The 15,197-nt window shown below is 41.3% G+C and overlaps 1 protein-coding gene across 1 annotated transcript in view; it reads right to left on the minus strand.

Annotated features, from left to right (window-relative positions):
- LOC147707491 (CD109 antigen-like) overlaps positions 1–15,197 on the minus strand; it is an 871,995-nt gene that overhangs the window by 792,440 nt on the left and 64,358 nt on the right. Inside the window, exon 2 of the mRNA XM_086926508.1 lies at positions 8,323–8,483. Within this exon, the coding sequence (XP_086782634.1) occupies positions 8,323–8,483 (161 nt within the window). The remainder of the gene's footprint in view (positions 1–8,322; positions 8,484–15,197) is intronic.

A 15,197-nucleotide genomic window follows, 5' to 3' on the forward strand; every position in this document is an offset into this window, starting at 1 on the left:
CTGAACTAGTCAGACCGACTGTTGCTTAGTTACAGCTGCACACTTCTTTTTCAGACGCAGGGAACCTGGCGAGTCTGCCTGCTCCCAGAGATAGTCATCTCCTGATTGAACCATACAGAGGGAGTCGATGGGAGGATGTTCCACAACCTCCTATTTGTATTAATTGTGTGTGCCTTACAATAGTGCAGCAGATCCTGTCCTCACCTTGTAAAGAGAAGACCATTCTCATTTCTGCTGATTTACCCTGCCACGGATGTTGAGTTTATTATTGACTGTCGGTGTAGAAACTGAATTAAAGAAACACAGACCATTGTCATGTCAAGTTTTATAAGTAGCGTTTATACATGAGTCACATGAACATGAACCTCACCGTAGCATGTCCAATTTGAGGAACTTTCATTAGGCCTGTTGTACACAAAGAGCCCACAAAAGGCGTGTAGATACATAATCAATCATGAAGCAGAAGAAAATAATATTTCTTCATTATTGTGGACAAATAAATGGTGGGTTGATGACCAAAAGATGCAGGAATTGCAAAAGCATTAAGCATACTGCCAATAATATCTTGTGATACAAGCATGATACTAGATGGCATCAAACGTGATAGCCACATGCTGACAGTTGAGACATCCAGTTCGTCACCAGACATATTTCGCACAATACCGGTCCAATCAAATGCAGGCATTTGGCTCTAGCTGTACGTGGCCATCAATATGGGTGGCTGTTGTTGGGTGAGCACAGAACTTCTTATCACAAGAGGTGTCCTTGAGCAAACCTTGCTTTACACGCTGTTCAGTAGGGTATGTTAGTGTGAGAGGCTGGCCTGGTATATAATGTCCACTAATGTAAGTGGGCACTTTGCACCAGTCCAGACAACCCTTATGGTAATTTAAGAGGTCTCAGATTACCTTAGAAAGCTATCCAAGTGGTAGTTGTGGAGAGCAGCCTTCAGGCTTAGTCTTGAATAAGTGCAAAGCAGCTTGTTTTACCAGAATGCAATCTTATAGTATAGATCAAATGAAAGGAGAACCACACAGTAGTTATAAAAATATGTATTTAATATATAACACTATCTAGTATATTACAGTATCTCCCACATGGGGATAGACACAAAGCACGCAATACTTTAGCATAGAAATGACCGTAAATAGCTCAAATACACAGTGAGCCCCAGGAGGGGCAAACCATATACTAAGAAAGTGGTATAAGAACCACGACTCGAATCAGGACAATGTCGAGAAAACGTAGAATTGCTGGGACGCCAAGGAACCACCCAAGGTGAATAGATAGGGACCCCATGGAGTGCATATGCAGTGTTTGAACACAACCACATGCTCTGTACACGTCTGTGCAAGTCGCAGTTGGAATTTAATAGATTAGGGACCCTTCTCGGTGGACCCTGAAGAAACCCTGTGGAAGACAAAAGGTTAGAGAGCCACCCCACCTGTGGATACCGAAGTACCCAAGTTACCTATCCCAGGTAAGCCGGGTTCATAGATGTGAAGTGGTGTCTGGAACCACAGTCGAACCCAATGGAGGACTTCAGGACAGTGCCACTGCTGGAAGAGGAGAAAGTGTCCGCCGGAATCCTCAATGAAGAGTACCTGAAAGCAGAGGTGACAGTATCTATATCACTCGGGAGCAACCAGGAGACTTGGAAGCCGAATGTCCTCCGATGTCGGGTGCTTCAGGGTAGTGGACGGTGACCTTGACTCTGCAGCTGTGGGGACCAGGTGATGCTGAGGATGACCAGGAGCTCGATACAAGCTTTCTTACGAAGGATGCTGAGAGCTGAGGGGTCGGTGGCGGGCTGGAGCACCACCAAGCCTTGGCAAATGCAACCCACACAGGAAGACAAGAAAGTGTATGGTACAGACCAGTAAGGTCCAGGAAACTCACCACAATCTAGGGAGTCGGAGCAGACCCCAGGCAATCAGGGGAGCCCAAGGAAAACAAAGGTGACCCTAAATTGGACCCACAGGCCATAGGCACAGGTGTCGCGGGAGGACCTTGAGCAACTTTACAAAACAACAGGTGCGATGTGGTTGAAGATCTTTGCAGGATAAGTTGCCAGAGGTTGGGGCTACTTGAAGCCCAATGCAAATATACATGGTGCACAGGGGTTTGGGTGTTGCAGCCGCCACAAGGGATTCTGGCCTCAAAGTGAGTGAGAGGTCAGCTCAGGCCACGAGGGACATAGAAACCCACCTCCTGTGTTGTTAAACTCTTCGGAGTCCGTAGGAGCTCGAGATCAGTAGACCGGTCAGCAGTGTTGCGGTGCCTGCGAATGCAGGGGAGTGACTCCTTCACTTCAAGAGAGTTTATCTTCAGGTGTCTTGGATGCTACACAGGTCCTGCACAGATCCTGTATGGGGCACAGGCACAAATGATACAGCAGACTGAGAGGGAGACACATTTTAGACCCAAACGAAGTCCAGAGTGCCCAGATGGTCAAAGTGCAGAGGTTTCAGTTCTGAATCTTGTCCACAACAAATCTAAGATCCTACATGCCAGGTAAACTCTTAAGTACCCATGGGAGATGGTTGGAAAGATTCAGGGGACCCTCCCAGGGGAAGGTCTAGACAGGGGAAAGGTTACTGCCATGTCCTTTGTCCAGTTTTGCACCATAGTGGGAGCCAAAGTCTCCCAGAACTATTTTGAACTGGACTATGCACAGGGGCACCAAATGTGCCCCTCATGCAGAGTTTCAGGTGCTGGCAAGCACGCCCACCCAGTCCTAATACACTAAATCCTGTCTGGGAAGTGGTCACACCTCCCTGTGACAGGATGCCTATTGTTCTGCCTTCCCCTGCTTGAGCTTGGCTCAGCAGCAGGAGGGCAGAAATGTGTCTCTGGTCGGCAGCAACCATTTCGTGCTGTCCGGGGTTAGAAGGCTGGTACCGGGAACACTGAGAGCCCCATGGAGGGCTCTCCTGGTGGATGGAACCATACCTCCCACACCGGTAACGGTGTGGGGGTATAATTCCAACATGTTTGACACCAAACACAATAGGGTTAGTTCCAGCTGATTTTGAGGTGGTCATCGCGTAGTCACGTAATGCCCCTCTATATTAGTATATTGCTGCATAACTGGCACTCCGAGAGAATGGACTCGGAAGGCTGTAGTGGTACTTGGTTCAGCCCATGGGAAACCTCTGGGGTACCTATGCCCTGGGTACCTGAGTACCATATACTAGGGACTGACAGGGGTACCCCAGTATCCAATATGGCGTGTACCCAAGTACATAGCATAAGAGTTTAGGGAGAATGTAGATAGACTGGGGTTCTTATTGGCAGGATCCCAGTCAGACTAGTCAAAACACAGCTTAGTACCAGGCAAAAAGTGGGGGTACCCATGCAGAAGGATCCTACCTTCCTACAGTTAGTTTACCTGAGTTCATCCGGCCTCTGCTCACATTTTGCAGGCTCATCATCACTTGAGTATCATAGGATGAGAGAAAGACAAGATGGACCCCAAACAAAAATAAAACTGCTTCCACACCAGTTTCTATCCACAGAATCTTAATTTATTTAGACACCTTCCTGTTCGAGCTTCCTCTTGCCCGAAATCAATGCTTTGATTATAATAGGGAAGTTCCTTTATAGAGCCAATCTACTTTATATGTTGTGCACTGTATGTAGTTGTATTATGCATCTTCTTCATAATATACAAATTCAGACTATATATTTATATTGATTTTCCTGCTAATAAAACCTTCATGGTTTGGATTCCATCCTCTCTGTTGTTTTTGTGGAGCCGCATTGGTTTTACAGTAAGTGAAATGCTTTGCCAATGTTAGCTCCTTTCATATGCTTTCAGTCTACAATCAAAGGTCCCTAAGTCAATTGGAGGATTTTGTACGACGACCACACTAAATATTTAGGTACAGAGAAATACACTGTATCACTGTCATTGTTATAAGTATTGCTCTTCTCAGACAACAGGAAGACCTGCTGGAACTGTCCTCACCCAGGGAAAGTTAAAACAAAGTGGCCTGTTATGTGAAGCATAACCATGCGCTTGGCTTTATAATGACTTCAGTGGAGGAGTGATGGGGTCATACCGGCAAAGGAATAGGAGAGTGTATTTCTGATTATCACTTAACATATGGCGCACCCTAAGACGTTACAAATATACAGGGTCCCAACAGCCAAATATAATCTAGCCATCTGTTGATAAGTGCAGAATCAATTCGAACACTTCTCATGGGACTTATGATCCAGGTCTCCTGCACAGGAAAACACAATGGCTCAGTTAGTTTGAGAAAAGGAGGAGCAACGTGGCTACAGACATTTGACCCTTTAGCAGCTATCTTTAAAGCCTTCAAAGAGAAAATTAAAACAGGACTGTGGGATCCTTAAACACAAAAATAAACTACTATTTTGTAAGTCATCGAAGAAAATTAAATAAAGCTTAAGGAGACAAACTCACGGGGAAAAAATGGTGGTAGGGATCCCCTTCACTTATGTCCTGTGGGAAGTCGTGGTGTATATTCTAATTCAAGTTCATTGATGGCTTCAGTACGAAGTGGGAAATTGAAGAGTTGCATTTTATGGGGTAATTATGACAGGCAAGCTAACATTGTCATAAATTTTTTTGTTTACGAACTTAGATTCTATTACAGTAATTATTACCTTTGCTATCACTGTTATTTTGTAATAAAGCAGAATCCCTGGGATCTGTATGGACATGGTCTATGGAGTTTCAGGAGGAAGTCCCTTACTGCTCATCATTCATAAAATTAAACAGTAAGCCTTTGTTTATACCTCAGATCTGTTTTACCAACATTTGAAACAAATGACTTTGCTTAGTGTTAGTATGAATTCTCTAAATATCTCGTTATGCAATTGAAACGTTGGCATATTTTACAGCTGTGAGGAATTGCGGGGAATTCGGAATAAACAGATGTACACACAAAATACACAATGTTAGCACAAGTCCTCATTTTTAAGTCTCACTAGAGAAAGATTTTTGTTTATCAGACACAAGGCATATGATAGAGAAAGGGACAACATGTTAGCCTCCTTTAGCTATCATTGCTATAAGAGTCATTAACCTACTGCTCAGTCCACATTCATCAGCAATTGGTTGATATGAGTCACTTACGATGTCCATAGTTACGTCATTTACCAACATTCACACATTTCATTGGTGGAGCAGACAGACGAATCTTCAGAGGGATGGGAGTCATTTTTAGGTCTCGCTCGAGTCAGCCTGCAAGCGCTGTCCTTGCGAGAAATTTAGTAGCTGTTTTGAAAAGTGCTACTCAGGCCGGCCACCAGCTTCCTAGAACACGCACAGGCACGCGCAAAGTGCACAGCACTTTTTCACGTCTGCCGCGCCCGAGAGCACCACTCAAGTCACCACTCGCGTTTTTTAAATGTTTTTTATTTTGCGCACGCCACACAACTCCCGTCCGGGTCGCGCGGCCAATGCTTGTTACAGCTTATTGTCTCTCGTGTTGACGTATGTTTGTTTGGACTGCATGGCTTGATCACTTGCTGCGGCCAAGAGCCAGTATTGACGCAGCTCGCAAACAACAACTACAGTACAATAACAAGTCGCTTAAATGTTTGTGAACGTGGCTCGCGTCCTGCATTTTGTAACCTGTCCTGGAGACCCCAATAAAAAAATACTTGTAAAATAATAACGAGCGCTGATTGGTCTATTTGTGTCACCATCTCATTCCAGCATTTCCTTTCTATTAACCTTATAATGTAGCTATCCACATTTCTCTGAAGAGCCCTTTCATGAGCACAGAACAAACCCCAGCTTGATTAATGGCCACGTGTAGCCAGGAAGCTCTGCTGACTTTTTGTCGTCATGACCGCACACCTCTTTGCGTCCGCCGAGAGGGTGGAAGGAAGCCGATCCCTAGACATGCATCTTCCAACGAACAGGTTTACGTCACACGAGTAAAGATACCTGCCTGAGAACTATTTAAAACAGCGGCTTTATTTCAAAGCTCTTTATTAGTTTATTTGTGCTTAACTCGTGTAAACGGGGATAATGCACTGATTTCCACTTAAACCTAATATATGAAATCCTTTTACAAGAAGCACTGTGAGGTAAACAAGCTCCGGGAGCGGTAGAGGAGTGACGCTTCTCAGGACAACTCCACTACCCCCTTCCCTGACCCCCTCTCCCCCAACCGGTCGAAGTCCCCTGCCTCGGTCACCACTCTGCGCGAGACTCCATCTCTTGAGCAGCTGGAATTGGAGCGGTTGATTCTGTTCCCAAGAACAGTTGTTCATTTTACGTTTGCATCCATGCAATATGTAAGATGGCCAGCGTGTTAAAAAAAACCACACATTTTGCTATACTGGAAGGACCAAGTGCGGCTAGCTGATTTTTTTTTAATTAAACTCACAGGAATCTTTTGCGCCATGGCAACTAACCCTATCTGTTTTATTAATCATTTAAATATTATTTAGACAGATGAGCTCTCGAGCGATGTATTCATGTGGTTTGCTCTTCTAGGTTTAGATTTCAAAAGGTACAAAAATAACAGTTTGACTGCTTTTCCCAATTTCTTTACAGACGGTAAATAATTGGGCCAGATGGCAACCCTAGTAACCTGAATGCATTCTTACTGAGGTATACAGGGGCAGTCCTAGAGCTTTTGTTGCCCTAGGTGAAAATTCCCAAGTAAATGTATCTTAAAAGGAAGGCCTATTATAATTTGAAGAAAAACAAAGACTAAATAGACTGCTCAAAATAACAAACATATTTATGCGACTGCCATTTATATTTCGAACCGGTGAGAAAGTGAATTATTAATTTGGGTGGATGGTAGCCCCACACCTAAAGGGACAGGGCACCATACACGACTTATAAAGTCAAAGAAATCAGTCATTCAATCATTCACACCTAACGTCTCCGTATCTCATTCAATCATACCCCAAATGCAGCCAAAATTCAGTGCCATAACCATATAGAATTGGTAAGAGCTTTAATATCGTATATACCAAAAATACATCACAGTTAAACATTCCTATACCTACTTCATCAGATCATACATAACAGGAAAGCACTAATCGTTTATAGGTAGCATCAATATAAAACCTCACAATATACAGTGTATTTAAAAACAAACAAATAAAAACAAGTATTGGCATAGTCAATAGGTCTCGCTTTTGGGACCTTATAAGTGTTTAGTTATGCAGCACAATATCCTTGGTGCAACAACATAAACTGTTGCATGGCTAAACACTTATAAGATCCCAAAGGCGAGACATATTGGCTATGCCAATGCTTGTTAAGTTTTGGCTTCCACTGTAAAGCAGGTATATTTAATAAACTATGGAGCACAATCATCCATGTTCCGCAATGGTCTTGTGAATAGCAGACGGAGTGTCCAAAAAAATGCATGAAATGTGGAGTTGCTGTTACAAAAACAGATGCTACAAGGTCCTTGAGATAACTTTTTCCACTTTTCCAGTTCACTTGCCTGCGTCCCATTCTTCCACATGTCTCATGCTACCAACTGCGTGCCCACCTCCCACCTAATAGCATGGACCCCAATTACCCAGCTTCCATCGCAGCCTCCCTTTACCCATCACCATTATGCTGTGAACAGCATCAGTGTAGCACAGTTTTGAAAAGCTACAGCCATGAAAGATTACGTGTCCTAGATCACACCATGCATGTGCCAGGTTTCAAACAGAACATTGGCCACCAGGTCAGGCATTCCGGAAAGGTGTTTATCGTCACTTTAAAGCCCATGTCGCAGTCTGAAGTACTCACTTGTTAGCGCCAGATCAAGGGAATCAACCCTGTACATCGCAGGGCTGGGTCGATCCCTTCCTCATAATATGCGATTATAAAATTACCTTAGAACACTGTAAACTGTTAAATAAGGATACTGGTATTTGTGGTCCCTTCATGCATTCTCACCGTCCACCGTCCAGCAAGCATCCATCTATGCACTCATTCACACTCACTCATTCATCTACGCAGTCAATCCCTTTACTAGCCACTACCATTCTTGCTTTCACCCACTCACCAAGCATTAGACACAAACTCCACGATCGAGAAAAACACGTTTACTTATAAAAACAGTGTGACTTATTTACTTTTAGTCTGTTTGCTTCGCTGCAAATTTGCATAGTGTAATGTGTAACATTTTATACCCTTCCTTTTAGTCAATAATATTTTGTGTCAGGTGGCTTCAAAACCCATCAGTGCTACAAAAAGATTAATAAAAAGTCAGAGAATTCAAACTGATGTTGGTTAAAAAGTTGGAAGTAGTTGACTTGGTCAAAATAGCAGCTGTGTCTGCACAAGAATACGGCATGGTATATGATAGACGGCCATCTTACCGGTCATAAACAGTCCTTCACCACGCAGGACAGTGTCATTGTTGTGCGTTATTTCCGCAGTCACTCGGATCTCAGACTGATTACCCGCAAGCAATGAAATTCCGAGGGTTATATTTCGGCCAGGACGAATTTCTGCAGGCGTCGTGATAAAGTACGTCGGCCTAAAAAGTAAAATATTAGACAAAAATCAGTAAGTCAAGGCTTGTAGATAAGCAGAGCAGCTAAGATTATCAGTGAATCCCCATTTCATATATAGAATGTATTTTAACTCTCACTCTGTTCCCTGTGAGAATTCACAAACAACCAGGTCAGCTCATGCAAGTTTGCATTTCTGTATCTTTTCAATATCCTTTTTCATTCTTTTCATGGCAGAGGTGTGCACCTCCTATCCTTTCAGTTTCTGTCATGTGTATTCGTGCGTGAAGTACATATGCAGAAAACTCATAAAAAGTTACACAAATTGAAGGCAGCATTAGATGCTCATAGCTAATGTATGGAGAAATGCTGATGCTTTGCCTAGTGATTTCACATTTTGCCTATTTTGCTGAATACAATTAGCAGAATTTATATAACCACATTTAAATGTCTGCCTCTTGAAACGAGAAATTTCTGCTTAGCTTACTCAACAGCAAGAGTTTATATTGCTGTATTTGCTTTAAGGTTATTTGCTTACTTTCTCATGGGTTCAGAATCCTACACCTCGGTCACTCCCATGTTTCAGTTTCATCACTTGATTTCCAATTAAGTACTGTATATAAGAAAGTCTATTATTTGTGTCTGTTTGTGCAACTTATGCTCATTGGTGATCCACTTGTTGCCCATCTCCGTGACTGACGGGCCTGTTTCTTTTGTACAATAATTAAAAAGAATAACTTCTAGTTGGCATGTGGGCAGATTTTTCTAAACAAACTGGACGTACGGACAGGGAAACAGTGGCAGAAAAGTTACAACTAGAGAAAGCCCCTGCTAAAGGGACTCCTGCCCAGGTGGTATCCCGCTAGTATGGACAAAGCATGTGCAGCCCAGGTCCATTGAGCAGCCAGTTACACTCATTAACGAGGGTGGGAAGAAGTGCAAAAGCACATGCTGGGGGAGAAAGAGATGACACATGACTTCTCCTACTACCTAGCCATACCTTCTCCTTTTTTTTCTTTTCTTTTTCCCTGTTTATTCTGCGCCTGTATCACCGGTTTTATTGGTTGTGAGGGGTGGGGGCTGGGCGGGGGGGATCTTGATTAATTAATCTTTATGTGACTTGACATTGTTTTGTGGAATACATTTTTTTTTTTAAATTAAAAAAATGAATTTCGGTCAGTTGAGAATTATCTCCATTCCAAATCATGAAAATATCATCTATATAGCGACATGAAAACTCCACATGAAGTTTAAATGGGTTGGTGTCGCTATATATCCACTTCAGTTCAAATTGTGACATAACCAGGTTGGCTATTTCTGGTGAAAAACTACACCCCATTGCCACTCCAGATATTTGGAGGAATAGATTGTTTCTAAAGTTAAAGAAATTATTCTTAAGACATAATTTGGCAAGGGCTAGAATAAACCTTGTGGGAACTTGGTGTGGGTGATCTCTTGAATCTAGGACATGTTCCATTACTCCTAGTGCCTCATCCTGAGGTATGTTGTTCTATAATGATTCGATATCAAAAGGTGGTGAGTAGTTGTTTCTCTGGGTTGCATACTAAGCCTCCACCTTTGATATCAAATCCATCGTGTCACGGACAAATGCCGGTGTTTTCTTGACTAAAGGAAGCAAAAAGATGTCTACGTATTGTGCTAGTGGCTCTAAGATCGAGCCACAGGAAGCCACAATTGGTCTCCCTGGTGGGTTGGTAAGAGACTTATGTACTTTTGGAAGGACATAGATGTTCGGGATTTTATTTTTGTCACTATTCAAAAAATCAAGTTCATTTTTACATAACCATCCAGCATCTAGTCCTTCCTGGGTGATTGTTAAAATCTGTACTTTAAGTCTAGGAGTTTGATCGTTTTCTAATGGTCTATAATGTTGAAAATTGGACAGTTGATTGTTGACTTCTAAATCATATCTTGAAGTATCCCACAGGACAATTCCCCCTCTTTTGTCTGCCGGCTTTACTGTTATCGCTGGATTGTCAGAAAGATTTTTTAACGCTGTCATCTCTGTTTTACTACAATTAGCATTAAATAAACATCATTTACTTTGTAGTTCATCTAGTTCTCGTAACACGTGGTTTTAAAAAATTTGGACCTCTGGTGGCAAAAGAATACTTTCGGGTTTAAACTTAGATTTATTTTTTAGACCACTAGTATTGTTCTGTTGGATATTATCCCGCTCTAGAAAGAAAGCCTTTAGTCTTACTTTTCTCAAAAAACCTAGCACCTCTGTTTTTTTATCAATCGGGTCTTGTAACATAGCTGTAACAAAGGTCAGTCCTTTAGCCAAAATAGATAGTTCATCTTTAGTGGGGGTGTAGTTAGACAAGTTATAAATGGGAATAGTTTCTATTTGTCTTTGAGGGTTTTCACCTTGATTTACTGTCTGTAGGTCTTCTTTCGTGTGCGGAAGGGTTCTGCCTCTTGATTTTGGTATTGTTCCGTTTGTTGGTATAGGCCCTGTGGTGGAAACAGTCCCTCCGGGTAATTGTACCCTCTCCATCTTGGCCTCCCACCCCATGGTCTGAACCTTCCTCTGTGGGTATGGATAATATCCACTATTTGATCCCTGACTTGAATCTGAAGATGTATCGGAGAACATAATGAATTTGTTCCTAGATCTTCCCCAAAATTGTAAATTTAATGAATTAGGATTGTTATTTACAAAAAGTTGTCTTTCAAAAAGGGATAAACCTCGTCCAATTTAAAGTTTTTGATGTCTATAGCAACTTTAGTAATTTTTAAGTTGATATTGTGGATTGCGAAATCCGCAATCGTTTTTTCTGCTGCTTCTAACAATTTTTTAGAATCTTTAATTGTAGTATCTCCAAGAATTTCTTGTTCCAATTTTTCAATTTCTCTTAGTTCTTCTTCATTCAATCGTAGCGCTGTCTCAACAGAGAGGGCCATCCAATCGATGGAGCATTTTGTACTGACTCCCCCGAATCGATTTAAATATGTTTTATTGGTTATGAAGATCACCTGAATATTTTTGACCTGTAGGCCAACCGGACTCGTATTATTTTTTAGGTGTTCTGAAAGTACTTGAGCATGCAACTGTGTTCTGATGTTCTTCTTTTTAAGCTGTTTTAATTTCTCTATTTTATCTACATTGGTAGCCTGGGCTACTACCTTATCCCCACTAAGCAGTGATGGGGTTTTGGATAGTAGTGCACTTATCTCTTCTTCGCTATAAGTAACCGAAATATGTTCTGACATTTCTATTAAGTGATATTATTTCTCCAATTTGCTGTTGTATGTATTCACAATAGTATCCATATATAGTAAAAGACAACACTTGGGTTTTTCAAAAAAAGTGGATAGCTATACAGGAACAAAGTAAGACCAATCTTTAGATCCCAAAGGCGGATCTTCCAAATTAATAATAACCAAATAAACCCTCACACTTAACCAAGTGTAATGAAATTATCAATATAAACAGGGGGAACCCAATAACCCAAAGGCATCTGGGAATAAAGCAAAAAGTAGGAACAATGATGCCCACGGTGCAGTTTTTATGTATATATTAATTGTAGGACAGATACCACTAATTATCTTTCCTTGATACAATATGTTATCTTCTGAATTACATCAATTTTGAATTCTGAATAAACTTCATTCCTATACATGCATGTCCATAAAATTAATAACTCAGAAAAAGTATTGATTTGTATATTATATTTATCTTTCTCTTTTTTCTCTTATTTTTGAAAACACACACACATATATATATATATATATATATACACACATTTAACAAATATATATACACATATATACAATATTTATACAAAATCACAAATTACAAACATAGAAAAAATTCAAACATAAATCTAGAACCTTACTTCTGGTTCAAATGCCCACAATCAATTCAAGTAAGGGATGTTAACCTATCATTATGTCAATACATTCCCTGTACTTAGGTCACCAACAAAAAGTATAATAGAGCTTATGAAGGTCTTATAATTTCTCCCTCCATTTGTATCCAGCTCCTTTCCTGTAATTTCATATGTTTAATATCAATTATCTTATGTTGATGCCGTAAACAAGCAGTCGACGCGTTTCAGCCTCTCTTTTATTCCAGGCCTCTTCAGGACTTAGGGCAATTCAAACAAATACTTCCTAAGGAATCAAATATACCTAATTAATTGTACTGCCATTATTTAAATAACTATACAAACACATACAACACAATCAGAGACACAAATATATACAGCAATATAAGTAGTGTATAGGACCTCGAGGTGTATGGCAACAAGATTTTTTTATCATCAATTCTAACACCCATTGTGACAAAAACCAATTAACTAAAGAAATGGTAAATATGTAATAAAGGAAGCGAGTGTCATCCATTATCACCTCTCTTCCGGCCGTTTTAACCAAAGGCCCTACTCAAGATCCCGTGGCTACGGCAGAGGGTAACAGCAATACAACACGCCTCAAGTCAACCCCCAAAGAGGGAGAGGTCACCTCAGAAGAGGATTTAGATCCCGCGGAAGTTCTAACTCTAAGATCGCTACAAGTGAGTACTCTTTCCCACTCATCTTCCCCTTCTTTCCCTCAAAAAGTGGGTGGCAGACTCAAACATTTTATTCACAATTGGAGACAGATCACCCAAGACCCTTGGGTTCTGGATACCGTCAAGGGGTTTATGATAGATTTCACTCATACACCTATTCAAACCTCTTTTCAGAGACTTACCTCTCTCCCAAGATCACCAAAAATTTGCAGAGGAGATGTCCTCCATGCTTCAGAAAGGACACTCTTTCTTGTGGAAAAAAAGGACAAGGGCTGGAGAACTGTCATAAACTTGAAGTGAACTAAACAAGTATTTGGTCTACAGGCACTTCAAGATGGAGGGTATCCACCTCCTGAGGGATCTCTTTCTGTCCTGTGGTACGGAGATTAAATAACTTTCAATCAGGAAGCTCAATCGGAACTAACCTGGTGGCTCGAAAACCTATATGCATGGAAAGCAACCTTTGGGTCAAAACCAGAAGTTGTTTTAGAATCAGACGGGAGCCTTTATGGCTGGGGAACTTGCCTTCTCAATCAAAACACTGGTGGTATTTGGTCGCAAGAGGAATCCTCTCACCACATAAAGTATTTAGAACTAACAGCTTGACTTCACACCTTGATGAGCTTCAAACGTTCTCTCCAAGACAGGTCTGTTATCCTAAAGATGGGCAACATGTCCGCGGTAGCCTATATAAATCGTCCGGGAAGCACCAAATCTGCGGACCTCTCGAATTTAGCCAAGAAACTTTGGATGTTCTGTCTGGAACAGAAGAACGTTCTCAAAGCAGAATACCTCCCCGAGAAATCTAACATCTCTGAGGACTGGAACTCCAGATTCTTGTTAGATCACAGCGACTGGAAACTCAATTCTCCCATTTTCAATATCCTGAACAAGATCTGTGGTCCATTAGAAATAGACTTATTTGCGAGCAGACTAACTTCTCAATTGAAGAAATACTTCAGTTGGATGCCCGACCACGGTGCTCTAACAGTCAATGCCTTTCTTCAGTCTTGGAAAGGAGTCAACGAGTAAGATTTCCCTCCCTTTGCCTTGATTCAGAGAGTTCTTCAGAAAGTGAGACAGGATCAGTGCGTCCTTGTCCTGATATCTCCCTTTTGGTCATCTCAGGCAAGGTTCCCCACCACTCTGGAACTAGCTTGCAACCCCCCTTTTTTAATTCCTACCCTGGACAATCTTCTAACAGACGTAGACGGAGGACTTTACCCCTTAATTAAGAGCGGGCATTTAACCCTTCTTGCCTGGAGAGTGTCAGGAGATCCAATGAAATCTCAGGCCTTTCGGCAATGGCTGCAACTCTTCTCGTAGAGTCTTGGGCCCCAGGCACTCACTACAGATATAACAACATATGGAGAACCTGGGTACTTTGGTGCCTGGAAAGGAACCTGGATTCCTTGGAAGCACCTATTGTCGATATAGTTAACTTCCTTGTCGAACAATTTGAAAGAGGTCTCAGCTATAGAACCATCAATTGCTATAGATCGGCTATCTCTGCTGGCCATGTCCTTGTCAATGGTAAAACGGTAGGTAAAAATGTCATAGTCTGCAAAGTGATGAAAAGCATTCATTTAAAACGGCCTCCTAAACGTAAATATGAAAGTCTCTGGAATGTCAAGCTAATCCTTGATCTTTTCAGTAACTGGCCTGTTAATACTCTCCTTAATAGAAAAAAACCTTTCGATTAAGTTGGCTACTCTATTACGTCTAATTTCATGCTTAAGGGTCTCTGATGTTAAAGACGTGGAGATTACCAATAGATCCTATAACATGTTTGGTGTCAAGTTTGACATTTATAGAAGAACAAAGACTATGGCATAGATTCATGAAGGTAAAATCTGCTCGCAAAGGGGCAGAGTCTCAGAATCTGCCCTTTTGCGACCAGTATTTTTGCATTTGGGATGCATCATCCCAATTGCAAAAATCGCAAATTAAGAATTCGCTAAATTGCGAATACTTGCATTTAAGGAATCTCAAATTGAGATTCCTTAAATGCAATGCATCAAAGTTAAAAAAAATAGCAATTTCGCTAATAGGAGTAGCAAATTACCATGAAGTTCAACTTCATGGTAATTTGCAAAAACTTTGAAAAATGCACTTTTGTGCATTTTTGAAAGTTTCATTTTGCGCACACACATGCCCTAGTAGCATGTGTGTGCGCAACATATGTGCACAGATCAATTTCAGG

The sequence above is a fragment of the Lissotriton vulgaris genome, chromosome 6 (assembly GCF_964263255.1).
Source record: "Lissotriton vulgaris chromosome 6, aLisVul1.2, whole genome shotgun sequence".
In the NCBI taxonomy this organism is placed as follows: Eukaryota; Metazoa; Chordata; class Amphibia; order Caudata; family Salamandridae; genus Lissotriton; species Lissotriton vulgaris.